The sequence below is a fragment of the Sinocyclocheilus grahami genome, unplaced genomic scaffold (assembly GCF_001515645.1).
Source record: "Sinocyclocheilus grahami isolate Dianchi unplaced genomic scaffold, SAMN03320097.WGS_v1.1 scaffold461.1, whole genome shotgun sequence".
Classification (NCBI taxonomy): domain Eukaryota; kingdom Metazoa; phylum Chordata; class Actinopteri; order Cypriniformes; family Cyprinidae; genus Sinocyclocheilus; species Sinocyclocheilus grahami.
The window spans coordinates 196,312-210,462 of NW_015505640.1; the positions used below are offsets into that span (position 1 = coordinate 196,312).

At 42.9% G+C, this 14,151-nt stretch overlaps 1 protein-coding gene across 6 annotated transcripts in view; it reads left to right on the forward strand.

Moving 5' to 3' along the window:
- LOC107552931 (histone acetyltransferase KAT6B-like) overlaps positions 1–14,151 on the forward strand; it is a 57,585-nt gene that overhangs the window by 41,908 nt on the left and 1,526 nt on the right. For 3 of the 6 annotated variants that reach the window (XM_016234966.1, XM_016234967.1, XM_016234968.1), the window contains exons 5-17: positions 1,222–1,303; positions 2,941–3,073; positions 3,590–4,488; positions 5,133–5,254; positions 5,748–5,848; positions 6,011–6,152; positions 6,550–6,711; positions 6,957–7,050; positions 7,951–8,182; positions 8,408–8,564; positions 9,906–10,154; positions 10,835–11,111; positions 11,206–13,970. In XM_016234966.1, the coding sequence (XP_016090452.1) occupies positions 1,222–1,303; positions 2,941–3,073; positions 3,590–4,488; positions 5,133–5,254; positions 5,748–5,848; positions 6,011–6,152; positions 6,550–6,711; positions 6,957–7,050; positions 7,951–8,182; positions 8,408–8,564; positions 9,906–10,154; positions 10,835–11,111; positions 11,206–13,826 (5,271 nt within the window). In that variant the 3' untranslated portion in view covers positions 13,827–13,970. Of the gene's footprint in view, positions 1–898; positions 1,010–1,221; positions 1,304–2,940; positions 3,074–3,589; positions 4,489–5,132; positions 5,255–5,747; positions 5,849–6,010; positions 6,153–6,549; positions 6,712–6,956; positions 7,051–7,950; positions 8,183–8,407; positions 8,565–9,905; positions 10,155–10,834; positions 11,112–11,205; positions 13,971–14,151 lie in introns of those variants that run through there. The other 3 variants (XM_016234970.1, XM_016234971.1, XM_016234969.1) reach the window with 3 other exon arrangements.

A 14,151-nucleotide genomic window follows, 5' to 3' on the forward strand; every position in this document is an offset into this window, starting at 1 on the left:
AGTTTCGGAACTTTCACGCTTAGTAACACATACAGCTGTTCCCTCACCACAGTGCAACAGTGAAAAGTGACCCCTTTCAAACAGTGTTGTTCCGAACGTTGTTTAAGCGACACACCGGTATTGCGGTATTTTAAAACATGGATTCAAACATGGATAAAGTTTTACACATGGATTCAAGCTGAAAGGTGTGCAGTTTTTCCCCCTGCTTCAAGTTCGCTTGCTTGTTTCTTTTACTCTAATTTATTTATTTTTTTCCCTCCTCCAGACAGAATTGCCATGTTCCTGTTAAATTACCTGCTCTCATGTCGTAATTTGTTTTGAACAGTGATTTTGAAATGCCACAAGGAATTGTTCTCCTGGTGACATTTTTATGACTGAGTTTGACTTAACAGCGCAGAGGTGGTTTTCATTAAGTGTTCATGAAAGTATAGAAAATGTGCTCCCACTGTAAACCGCAGCTGGTTCGCAGCCCTCAGGGATAGGAGTGTATGCTTTTACATGACTATAACGGATCGACTGCCATCATGGTGTACGAGCGTACCATTTCTGCCTCGTTAAGATCAAATTATCCTTAATTAGCCACTCAGAAGTGTTTGATAATACAGTGCTTTTAGACACCGATTTTGGAAAGTCTTCACGCATGGCTTTTCGCATTGTTGATGCCACGTGTAAATATTTAACTGATCCACGGTCAGGGGAATCTTTCATTTGTTGCATTTGATGTTCTCTCTCCGCTTGATTAAGCCTCTGTTAACATTTATCCTGTAATGTTTCAGCAAGGGCTTTTGTGTTTCCTGCCAAAATTAAAGGATTAGGTAATGTCGCTCTTTTAATTGAGCATGTTTGAAGACTCTCTAAAGCCTGTTTGTTTTATTCCACATTTCTCCTCAAAGGCCATCCATCATGCCTGAAGTTCTCTGCTGATTTGACTGCAAATGTCAAGGCCCTGCGATGGCAATGCATCGAATGCAAAACATGCAGTTCCTGTCAGATTCAGGGGAAGAATGCTGTAAGTTCTCAAGTTCTGTTCAAATGCACTGATGGCATTGGCCCAGTTCCTGCTGACATCTTTTATAGTGTCAGAGCGCTGCTTGTGTTCTGACACTTTTACTGCAGGATGTTGTTTACTTGTGTTTTGTAGATTGCATCTTATTTTTTACGTGTCTGACACGTCTCTCTCTTTGTGTGTGTGTGTGTGTGTGTGTGTGTGTGTGGATCCAGGACGAGATGCTCTTCTGCGACTCCTGTGACAGGGGTTTCCATATGGAGTGTTGTGACCCACCGCTCTCCAGAATGCCAAAAGGTACATTAGGCTTTTGTTTGCCTCTGTGGATTTTTTCCATTCTCAAAGTGAAGCTGTTAAATGTGCCATTACACAAAGGCTTCTGGTTACATAATAGTAAGATGATATGTACCTTACGTCGTGAACTATTTAGTGGCTGTCTCTCTCTCCCTCTCTTTCCAGTCTCTTTCTCATTGTTAATGATTTTGCCTCTGGCTTGCAAATGACTGTGCTTGTCCTTTTCAGTTAATGGCATTTTGTCTGAAATGGACAAGTAAGTGCCAAGATAAAAAGGGAGCAGCATCATAAAGTGTTTCAATAGAGCAGAACAGGTTCATTTCACTTAATTTTTACAGGAGCCTTCAGTGCTGAATGTCTGACACTGCTGGAGGGAGGTGACATTCTGCCATGTGAAATCCCATCAAATTTCATTTGGGTTTTGTTATGGGTGAAAGAAAATGCTTTAACTAAAACTTCAATGTTAAGGATGTCAATTTAACACATTCATTTTGTGTGATTAATTATAGCAAAAATAACGCTAACAGAATGGCAAGACCAAAGATGTCTGTCTGCATTTCTGCAATAAGAACGCGTCCTGTGTGAATGGCCCTGTGGGAGTATGTGACCGTCTACTGCAGACAAAATTACAAACTTGCAATAGACGTTTTTGATGATATGGAAAAAGCCAAACATTATAATGACTAAGACATTTTTTTCTAATATCAGGCCTCAAATAAATTAGTCTGTCTGTGAGGCTATACATTTTTTTTCTTGTTTTGTCAATATAACATTTGTCAAGATTTGTATTTGTGCTCTGTCAAGATCACAAGAATACAGAAAATTAATAATGCTTGGCCTCTGTCAGCTTCTGTATCTTTATTAATTTTTGCAATTCCATGTGGTCGCCACTGTGAAATTGCTCTCTGTTGTAGGATGTGATGCTTATCTTGTGAATCAGTGCCACATACTTTTGCACAAGATATCTGAGAGCTTCAGTTCTATACTGAACGTCAATGCAAAAATTTGCTTTAATTACTTATGTGAAATCTGATCAACTAAAGGTCTAATTCCATTTGTGCTCATTTGTTATTTTCCTCTCTAAAGAGGATGAGAAGGCTGAAGCCATGTCAGGAAAAGAGCACCTCACACAACTTCAAAGCCATTTATTCAGTGTTTCCTTGTTGGTATGTTACCTGTAGAAAGCTTGTTTTTCTTTGCTCTGTTTCTTTTCTTCTAAAGACAGTGGAAATGAAGGGAAAGGCACAGCGGGTCATCTCTGCTCAGCACTACAAAGACATATCTGAAAAGTGTCACGGCTACAGACATGATGAACCATCCTTGAAATGCTTCTCTCTTTTTGTGTCTCCCTCCCTCTCTCTCTCTCTCTCTCTCTCTCTCTCTCTCTCTCTCTCTCTCTTTTTTCCCCCTGCACCTCCCCCAGGTATGTGGATCTGCCTGTATTTATTTCATATTTCCCTTCAACTTTGATGGTTGAAATGTGGAATAATAATGACTGTTCTTCTGTTTCTGTCAAGAAGAACATTTTTGTTATATTCTTTCCTCTTTTTTTGTTTCTCTCTCTCTCTCTCTCTCTCTCTCTCTCTCTCTCTCTCTCTCTCTCTCTCTCTCTCTCTTTTTTCCCCCTGGACCTCCCCCAGGAATGTGGATCTGCCAAGTATGCAGGCCAAAGGAGCAGGAGGGAAAACGGTTGCTACACAAGACAGCAGCCCAGATCAAAAGGCGATATGCAAAGCCAGGAAGGCCAAGAAAAAATCTAGCACATCCAACAGTGTACGATAACTCATTTCATCTATCTTGTTCGTTATGCTTCAGGCTTAAGGTTACAGGTCTCACATCAGTATGTTGCCTAAACTGTAAATGCTCTTTTTGATGGCCTACTCTGATTTTTGTCCTTCACAATCTTGCCTTGAGAGTACATGTAGGTTTTCACACCCTCTCATCCAAAAGGTATAAAATTAGCATGGCTTCTACAATGTACTTTTAGCCTGGGGCAATCTTTGCAAGTCTATTTTTATCATATGGCAGTGTAGTAAAGCTCAGTTGGAATGCTGTCAGTCAGACTAGGTGAGTCTGGGTCAGCAAGCTTTTAAATGTGCAGTACTTGAGGGATTACATCTTTCCCTAAAGGCTTGATGAGCACTGATAGACACGGTGAAACGTGTTGTTGAAACTGTGAAATCAGGCTCTTGAACCAAGGCTTAGGCTTAGTCACAGTCTAGATGTGCACAGAGATTCTCATTCATTTGTGGCTCGTGTTTTAAATGCAACCATCATCTGCTTTTACAGGTCTGACAGTGGTGGTCCGGGATCCGTTGAGCTGTCTGAAAAAGCACAGCATGGTAGGGGTTCCATAAGCACTTTCTGTACCCCACCCTCATCAAGCACCTTTATACCCACCACAGACGGCAGGAGTCTCACAGACCCCCTCACATCCACACCCACCCTCACTACGTTGCCCCCAATCAACAAGAAAACCAAAGGTCTCATTGACGGGCTTTCCAAATTTTTCACGCCATCACCCTTGGGTCGCCGGTTGCGCAGTGAGACGTCGGGCTTCTCGAATCAGCACAGGCAGAGGAAACGAGGCTATCGGAAATGCCATGCCAGCGTGACGATGCCAGGTGTGAGGTTAAACGCCCCGTCTAGCGTTCTCCTTACCCCGTCCCCTTCACAAGGACACAGCCCCATCTCGCTGAACCCCGCCCAGTCTTCCTCACCCTCCTCCGCCCACTCCCCCCACAGCTCCTCCTCCCAGTCTAGCGGCCCGTCCCTCAGTAGTATCCCAGGCAACAACCAGCTAAAGGGACTCTTTGATGGACTGTCTCACATCTTTACCACTCAGGGACAGTCCCGGCAAAAGGGACTCCCCAGCTACGCACCGCCCAAGCGAGCGCGCCGCAGCCAGGACATTTCCACCTCACAAAAAATGTCCCTGCAGCTTCAAGGAAAGAAGTCTGTCAAGGGTTTTGGTAGTAAATTAGCATCCCTGTCCAGTTCAGCATCAGGATGGGTGCCCAAGCGGGGCCGGCCGTTTAAGTCGGCACTCCATTTCAAACGAACTCCCTTCTTGAGAAAACACAAGCTGCTAGGCAGGTTTAGGTTTAAGGCCTCCCCACAGAGGGAGAACACCACACCAGGGAAGGGCAGATTGGCAGACGGAAGAGTAAAACCAGACCCAAACCATGGTAAGCACAGGGGCCTAAACCTCCAAACAGCCAACTGGCTTTTTCATCTTCAACTGTTTTACTCATATTCCTTATTTCGAAGCCAAATAACATGGATTTTAGTTTTTCTACTAATACCGCATCTCTGCATTTTTGGTTGTAATCTTTTTCTTCAGTATTTTTGTATTAATTCTGAAGCCACTAAAGCCTTAGATTTCTGCTCTCTGCTCACGTCCTCATGCTGCTCACACCTGCCTCTTAAACCAAAGTTATTAATGCTTTTTCCCTTTAGTAACAAGCACTTTAATGTAAAGTGTTTGAATTTCAAATGACCCTTGCTCCTGGTTTGGTTCCCTCTCAACCTCTGCACAAATGGAGTATTTGTTTAGAGGTCACTGTTGCCTAGAAACAAACTGTGATGTGTGGTTTGAGGTTAGTGTGTTGGCCAGCAATGTTGATATGAGCCTTTCCTATCAGCCTACCTTTCCATGACAGTAGTGATTTGCATGCTAGCAGTTGTGATTTTGAATGCCATGTTATCAAGTCTAAGGTTAGTGCTTGTTTATATTAGCTTTGGGTTTTGTTGTGTCAGCATCTTTTCAGTTCTTTTGTACTATATTCTGCAAATATCGACTTTTAAAGGGCTTTTCTATGACCTCTCACAGCCTTTAATGCCAAGAGATGCTCAAGAAGAGAACCGCAGGAAGGAAGGATGACTTTACTCAATGACCATGTGGCTGAAGAGGATCTGAAATTGTTCAGACACGTCAAGGAGATCACAGCAAAGGTGTGGGGAGTAAACCACCCGTTGTCAACAGAAGAGGTTGAAGAGCTCACTGCAGTTTTTCGCCTAAATAAAAGCTTGATAGTTGAAGAAATTAAGACCTAAATATTGCTACTGTAATTTTACAGTTGTACTGTAAAATAAAATAATGATCTTTTTCTTAAATATTTTACAGTGGAAATTTGCAATAGTGGTATTTCATTTTGTTTACTGTTTTTATTTATTTTTATTACTATTATTCTCCCTATATTGTGCTGCCCTATTAACTGGTCTCCAAGTCTGCTCTTTTGGCTGGTTTTAGAGAGGTTTTGGGTATTTTTCTTACTGGGATTCCAGCTTAAGTCACATTAGACCAGCAAACCAGTTTAGCCTGGTTTAAGTGGGTTTAATTAGAGCATCTGGACACAACCCCTGGCAAACACCATAGCCTTGTGGCTGTAATAGAAATTCTTTTTAAGTGTTTCTGTTTCTAACTTGTGATTTATTTCAAAAACAGAAAACTGGTGGCGATCAAGGACAATCCCCTCCTTTGATTGAGTTTGGACAATATGAAATGCAAACTTGGTATTCCTCACCATACCCTCCAGAATACTCAAGGCAAGTCTAAATTAACATAATTTGTTTTTACAGCAGTTTTCAAAATGTTTGCCAGAGACAGTCTTAAGCAAATGTAAACTTGTATGTGATTTAGAGTTTATCCCTGCTCTTGTAACTTATGCTACATTTTTGGTTATAATTAATTGCTGCTCACCTTCTCAGATTACCGAAACTTTATCTCTGCGAGTTCTGCTTAAAGTACTTGAAAAGCCAGGACATTCTGCAGAGGCATTCAACTAAATGTGGATGGTTTCACCCGCCAGCAAATGAGATCTACAGGAAGGAAAACCTCTCTGTGTTTGAGGTCAGTGCATGCTCTTAAATCTTGCACAAGGGGCACATGCACAACTTCATCCGCATCCTAATTTATCATCTGCATTTGCAATTAAAACAAGAGGATGTTATGTCCAGAGATTAAAGGCTATGAAGTGCTAAGCTTGTTGAAAGACACATCTGAGCATCATGAATGAGAACTGGACTTATTAATCGTCAGATTAAGCCAATTCTTCAAGGACTCTGTATCTTGTTTGTCTAGTGAACAGGAAATGCTTTAGAAACCTAGCAATCCTCCAAAAGTGTTTAAGACCTTTCATTGCACTCTGTTGATGAGTTGTGAACTTCACATGTGCTCCACTAGCAGTAGCTGCCCTTGTATGGCCTACCTGGATTTAATTGTTTTCTATTTTGTCTTCTTTGCTCAGGTTGATGGAAATATCAGCAAAATTTTCTGCCAAAACCTTTGTTTGCTTGCAAAACTTTTTCTGGACCACAAGACATTGTATTACGATGTGGAGCCTTTTCTCTTCTACGTTCTAACACAGAATGATGAGAAGGGTTGTCATCTTGTTGGATACTTCTCAAAGGTATTACAACACTTAAATAGATACAATATTAATAATATATGTAATCTTATGACAGTGAAGTACAGTAAGAGTAACAGCGGGTTATCTAGTGGGCTGCTGTAGAATTTCTTGTACGGTGCCCGTTTTTTCTGCAATATGTTTGAAGGGTTTTGTGTGGTTGTTAGGTTCAGTTCAGGACAATGGCAGGTGCAGTGAATTGCATGCGTTGGCAGTGTGCTGACACACTCTATCTTTCTCTCCCACAGGAAAAGCTTTGCCAGCAGAAGTACAATGTATCCTGCATAATGATCATGCCTCAGTACCAAAGGCAAGGATTTGGGAGATTCCTCATTGATTTCAGTAAGTTATTCATTAACTGGTTTGGAAGTCTTAAGAAATCTGAGCATAAGATTGTTTACATCATGAAAGGATGCTTCTGTGCTTTGCATGAAAGCAAAAAGAGGATGTGTTTCAGACTAGACAGTCATGATGGAAAGAATGCCTGTTTCGTTGTACTGAGTACTGGGTTTGCATATCTTTATATACAGTTGAATGTAGTGCATGATATAATTTGTTTGCTTGTGAATGTTTTGATTTGCTCTCTGTGTAGAATCAGAGGAGCATTTGCATACTTTGTGTTAATGCAAAAGTCTAAGATACTTAGAGTATAAAAAAATTATCTAAAACTGACTTTGCTTAGCACAGGATCAGCTCGAATTTTAACCAATATAAAAAAGGACCCCTTTTTTTTTTTTTTTTTGATATGTAAATTAATAACTCTTATGAGTCGGTGTAAAATTGTAATTACGTATATTATTTATATTTGTGTGTGTATGTATTTGTATCTGTCACTTGGACTGGACTGGTTTGTTATTGTCCTTTTTATTTTTATCCATTAGTAAAATATTGTACTGTAATACTGTTTTGTTTTTATTTTTTTATGTAACACTGACATCACAAGCGCTAAGACAAGTCTTTAGCCATTAGAATCAAAACTATAATCATTAAATTCCTTACAAATAACACTTTGGCTTTGATGAGAAACTTGTATGTGTTCATATGTAAAATATTCAATCCAAGCTTGTGAAATGTGCCCCAAGACCTTAAGAAGCTGCATATAAGCATCACTCCATGTCTTCATAAATTGTGATCGAGTTGTTTTATGTTTTGTCAGAGTGACACTCGAACCCGATCTGACAACAGTACTCATAAACAATCTTTCCTCATCTCCTCTCTTTGTCTCTTTTTCTGTCTTTCCAGGTTACTTACTTTCCAGGCTAGAGGGTCGGGCTGGCTCCCCAGAGAAGCCTCTATCTGATCTGGGTCGTCTGTCCTACTTGGCTTATTGGAAAAGTGTCATACTGGAGTACCTGCACAACCACCCAGATAAGAGTGTCAGCATCAGGGGAATGAGCCGAGCCACGGGCATGTGTCCACATGACATCGCTACCACACTTCAGCAGCTCAACATGATTGATTTCCAGGATGGCAGGTGGGTTTGACTGTGGTGGTATCTGTCAATCTGACAATTCACTCTCATGCTTTCAGTGTACTGCATCATCTCTGAAGACATTATTAGATTTAAATATATTTAAATTAAAGCCACAATTATGGCTATATTTGGATGTGCATCAATACTGAATTACAGTTTCTCATACTTGGTGCAGAAAATCTGTTTTTAATATTGTTATTTTTTTAATATTATATGCTTGTCTAGGTTTGTAATCATCCAAAGACATCAGCTAATTGAGGAGCACATGGATAGACTGAGAATGAAGCCACGTCTTCATGAGGTTGACCCTGACTGCCTGAGATGGACACCAGGTTCAGTCTGCAGAAGCCCACCAGGGGAGCTGAAGAGGGCTATAGCACAGGTAGGCTTAAAGGTCTATTCATGGTTTGATCAGGGACTGAACACAACTGATTTTAGTGAACCCAGTTTTTATTTGTTTGTCTCTCCAAGTACAGAGTGCTCTAATACTTAAAGCTAAACTATCAAGGATTTCTTGTTAAATTTCCCGTTAGAAATGGATTGAGCCAGTACAAATAAATCGATAAGTGAAATGTTTAAAACCACATTTTTGCTTTACTCTTCAGTCACTATGATAAGCTTTTAACAATAATTTATATTCAGAGCTTTCAGGTTTGATTTGACAGAAAATCAGGCTTCTCTCATTCTTCTTTCTGTTGACTTTGTCCACAAACAAAGAAAAGATCTATGGCAGCAGATGTACTACTTGCTCAGATTACTTATTTTTCGAATACATGTCTTGAAAGACTTTCTACTCACTATCAGTGCTCTTGGTGCAACTAATCACATTACGTTGTTGTGGTAATCACAGACAACCATAGTTATACCTATGTAGTTTCAAATGTCAAAAAAGCCCCCAGAAGTAGGCACTGCATTAATACTGTTGCTTAATCCATAGAGAGTGAATCCTCTGCAACAACCTTTATATAAATATACAACAAACATCTAGGTGGTTTTCTTGGCATATACAGAGGCTTGATCAGTTCATTCCACAGGGTGACTTGAAGTCCACTTTACAATTACAGCTGTCTCGCATCAAATTACTATGTTTTGTCTGCATTATTAACGTTTGCAGATATTGCATTGGAAACAGCAGATTTTGGAAAATGCCCCTTTATTGTTTCCTTTTGGCCTCTGACACAAACCTGACTCTTTTTGCATAATGCTGAACTCGACCATTATTGGTAAGATGATCAAAGGCTTTTCTGGTAGCTGTGTCTAAAATCAAAGCTTATTATTTTAATTTCAAACCTATTCAATAGGTAGATCATGGCGATCACAATGAGTGCAGGCCACTCATTCCTTACTTGGCTCTGCATTATTAGCTACAAGATGATGCTTGCATGAAAAGTGAGCTAAATTTATCCCATCGTTTGTCTTTCAGGAGTTCAGGGTGAGTTCACAGAGATAGCTGAAAGCACTTTCAACAGTAACCCAGCTTCTTGAGTGACCTAAATCAAAGCCCTGTATTATTAATGCCTCTGAATGTCCCATGAAATGTAATCTTCCACGGCCGCTTAAAAATAAATGTTGCTGAGATCAACGGCTAATCAAGAGACAATCTCTGCACTGCAGAGGCACTGCGGAAGCAAAATGGATAACTGAGATGTTATTTGTCTGCTTGGCTTCAGCCTGTACAGAGTGACTCAGACAAGCTCATGTTTGTGTTTTTGTGGCATAACAGGCAGACCGTCGTGCAGGCTGTAGTGCGTCAACCAGGAATTTGACAATGGGGATGGGTTACACTAGCTCAAGACCTCCACTAACCAAGTGCAAGAACTTCAGCAGAAGATACTCAGACCCACTGTTTGCCAACAGTGCTGGGAAAAATTTCGAAGTGAGTGAAGAAAGCAGCAGTGATGATGATGATGATGAAGACGATGGTGAAGACAGTGCGTTCAAATCCCAATCTGGGCAGGGGCTCAAGCGAAAGGTAAAGATCAGAATCAATGATAGTGTGCATTTCTTCTAGTTCTCTTTGTATGAACATTGTTCACGTTGAATTTCCTTCATCATTTGAGAGGTGTATTTAGTTGGATGGAAAAAGATCCAAAACTATCCATTTGCCAGAAATTTCCATCAGTCCTTAAGTCCATAATTAAGTAATATTGATTTCATGATTTGTGTGGGAAATCTTGGTTCTGTATCACCAAGTAATACTGCAGATTATTTGCAATGGGGTACTGCTATCCCAGAATGCCTGGGGGAGAATATGTTGTGAGGAACTTGCGGTCAGCTTGATTCTGCACACTCTCATTTGGGGTTTTGGGCAGGCTAAGCTTTCCAAATGAATGGCCTGTGGTGGAGGCACTGTGGTTTAAATGATGGGCTTTTGCATTTAGATCATGAAGCAACCCATTTACAATGCAGCCACATTTCCCTATGTTTAGCATCACCCTTGACCGTATCTGTCTCCTCCAAACCTTTGCTTTTTGGATTAAAGGGCACCAGGGACAATTTGACAAAAAAGTGGCTAACTCTTGATATGACAGTTGTTAAGTCTAAAAGTCTTTGACATCTCTCTGTATTTATTCCATTCTCAAGCACAAGTTGTTCTCAAGCATACAATATGCAATTTTTTTTTGTTTTGTTTGTTTGATTTTTTTCTCTTAGCGGGCACCAACTCTGCGATGGAAGAAAGGGAGGAGGAGAACACGAATCAACAGCAGTGTCACGACCGAGACCATCTCAGAGAGAACAGAGGTGTTAGATGAGCCATTCGAAAACTCTGATGTGGAAAGCCCTCTGCCACAGCCCAGCAGGAGGGGTGGCAGTGAGGATGAGGAAGAGGAGAAGAGCCAGAGATTAGCCATGCGTCGGCCTGGTAGACCAAGGAGATATGAAGATGACAATCACTCAAATCAATCTAAAGAAGGAGGGAATGTGGAAGGTAAAGCTATACATGTTAATATTTACAACATACTGTTTTGTTGCATATTTGAAAGATAAGTTAACATGGGACATCTTTTTTGGTGTTTCTGAAGCAGTGAAAAAGGACAATCCTCGACCTCTAAAACGGAAGAAAGGCTGGCCCAAAGGTGTCAAACGAGGCCCTCCTAAATGGAGACTAAAGGAACGCAAAATGGGCTTTAAGCTCAACCTCTACACACCTCCTGAGACGCCAATGGTCACAGTGGAGCAGGAGCAAGAAGAGGAGCAGGATGCCAGCCCTGCCTCCTCCTCAGGGCCATGCAAGTCCATTAGAGAGCCCAGACCAGAGGACCCAGAGCTGGACCCCTGCGATTCAGAGCCCCACAGTCCCGAGCCATCCGAGTCTCACAAAGTAAATGAGAATGAGTCGACAGACAAATCTGACATGGTGGAAAATTCACCCTGTGGTGATGAGACCAGTGAGACAAAATCAGGTCCAATAGATGATGCTGAAGAGTCATCTCAAAATACAGAGGAAATCAAAGACCTGAAGCCAGAGGGTGAAACAGAAAGCAGGGTTGGTATGGGCTCAGGTGAAAGAGATGAAGAAGAGGATGAAGATGAAGAGCCAGAACCATCTCATGTGGACGATCATGATGCGGATGATGAAGATGACAGCCATGAGCAGAGAATAAATGACCCAGTGCCACTACCAGAAAGAGACCTTACGGAAGACCCAGAGCCAGTTCCAACTCCTAGTAACAACAATAAAAATCCTGAAGTGCAGCCGAACCCTGTGGACCCACCGCCTCATTGCTTAGAGGAGCTTGCATCTGAAAGCACTCTCGTGAGCTTGGGTGTGCAACAGGGTGACACTGTGGACTCGGATCATCCTCCAGACTCAGAAACCGAGGAAGAGGATAACATTCAGAGGCCTGAAGAAAAGCATATGGGCCCGTTGACCCCGGCAATAAAAGAGGACCATAACATTTGCCCTGAGCTTGACATGGAGACGGCCCAAGCAGTGCAGTCTCTGACTCAAGAGTCTGAGCAGGAGAGGCACTTTCAGGATTGTGTGGAGACTCAGGAGGCCTGCCACAGCCTACAGCGGTATGTTCATGTTGAGCAGAGCCCTCGGATTACTCCCGTGGACGACTGCCAGCAGTCAGATCACAGCAGCCCTCTGTCTTCTGTCCATTCTCACCCAAGCCAATCTGTACGGTCAGTCAACAGTCCAGCAGTGTCCATTTTAGAAAGTGGTTACACGCAGATCAGTCCTGATCAGGGTACTGTCTCGGTGCACTCGCTTCATAACAACATGGAGACTAGTCCAATAATGGATGTGCCCTCGGTGTCAGACCACTCTCAGCAGGTGGTGGACAGTGGCTTCAGTGACCTAGGTAGCATTGAGAGCACCACCGAGAATTACGAGAATCCCAGTAGTTATGACTCAACACTGGGTAACAGCATTTGTGGCACGGGAGCAGGAGCGGGCACCTCCTCCCAGAGCAGCTGTTCCTATGGCAACCTCTCCTCCGGTGGCAGCCACAGTCAGAGCAGCTGTGCTGTGTCCCAGCAGATGGCCGGTCCTGTGGTGAACAATACTGGCGCTTGCAGCATGCTCCAGCAAACCAGCATGAGCTCCCCTCAGGGATGCAGTGTGAAGTCTCCGCAAGGCTGTGTGCCGGAGAGGCAGCCCAGCCATCCGCACGGCCATGGGCATGGGCACGGGCATAGCCACAGTCACCACCACAGCCATCACCAACACCATCCGCACCATCAACATCACCAACACCCACAACACCAGTACCAGCAGCCTCTGTCGCACTGCTCCATGCCGGCCAACTTCCCTCCACCCATGCAGCTTCCTGACATCCCAGAATCAAACAATCCCTCCAGCAACCTGGGCCTGTATGACCGAATGGGCCAGGGAGAGTATGGAGGTGGACACTATGGTCAACACTCAGCTACATTCAGCCTGCACAAACTACAACAGCTCACCAATACCATCATGGACCACTCCTTGCCCTTCAGCCATTCTGCCTCACACTCCATCTCATCCTATGCAAACAACAACGGCTCATTGTCCACACAGCTCGGTCCTCACAATCCCGCGCTGATGTCGCTGTCGCAACCTGGTGGAGGTCCTCAGTCACAGGCTACTGTGACTCCTCCGCCCAACATGACACCACCGCCCATGATGCTGCAGCGCAACATGGCTACACCCAACATGAACCTGGCCCAATCTCAGAGACTGCAAACGCAAATGGCCCCCAAGAATCACCACCACCACCCTGTGTCAATCCGCTCCAAATCAGCCCCTCTGCCGCCCCACCACCAGCAGCAGATGTATGGTAGGGGTCCTCAGACTATAGCCATGCAGGCTCCTGGGAGGACGCTGGCTATGCCGTCGCGGATGAACATGGGGGTAAACCTCATGCCCGCCCCGGCTTACAATGTCAACTCGATGAACGTGAACGTCAATATGGCGATGAACACTTACAGAGTGACACAGCCTATGATGAATGGAGGCTACCATGGCAATCCTACCTATATGAATCAATCTCCACAGTACTCTATGCAGATGGGCATGATGGGTACTCAGCCTTACCCACAGCAGCCCATGCAGGCTCCTCCCCATGGCAATATGATGTACAGCCCAGCAGGTCATCATGGTTATGTGAATACTGGCATGTCCAAACAACCCTTAAACGGGCCTTATATGAGACGATAATCAGCGACCTGAAAGTGAAGGGTCATGATGTTGCAAAGTCAGCTAGTTGACTTGAGGTATTTAGTTTTTTTCTTATTTTCATAGTTAATGTTTGCTTTTATGGATCTTTCTGAAAGAACCAGCACTTGGTAAGAATGCAAAAAAGTTTTGTTTATTGGCTACATTTTAGCTTTTTCCCCCTGTTTATGGGAAGCCTTACAGCATAAGATTTAAAATGTAACATTTGTGTAAGCGTAAATCTCCCCCGAACTGCATTGCAGTTGAATGGAGGTTACATTTTCTTTAAGTTGGAACCTGCATTATGGAACCTTTAAATGTGCCTGCA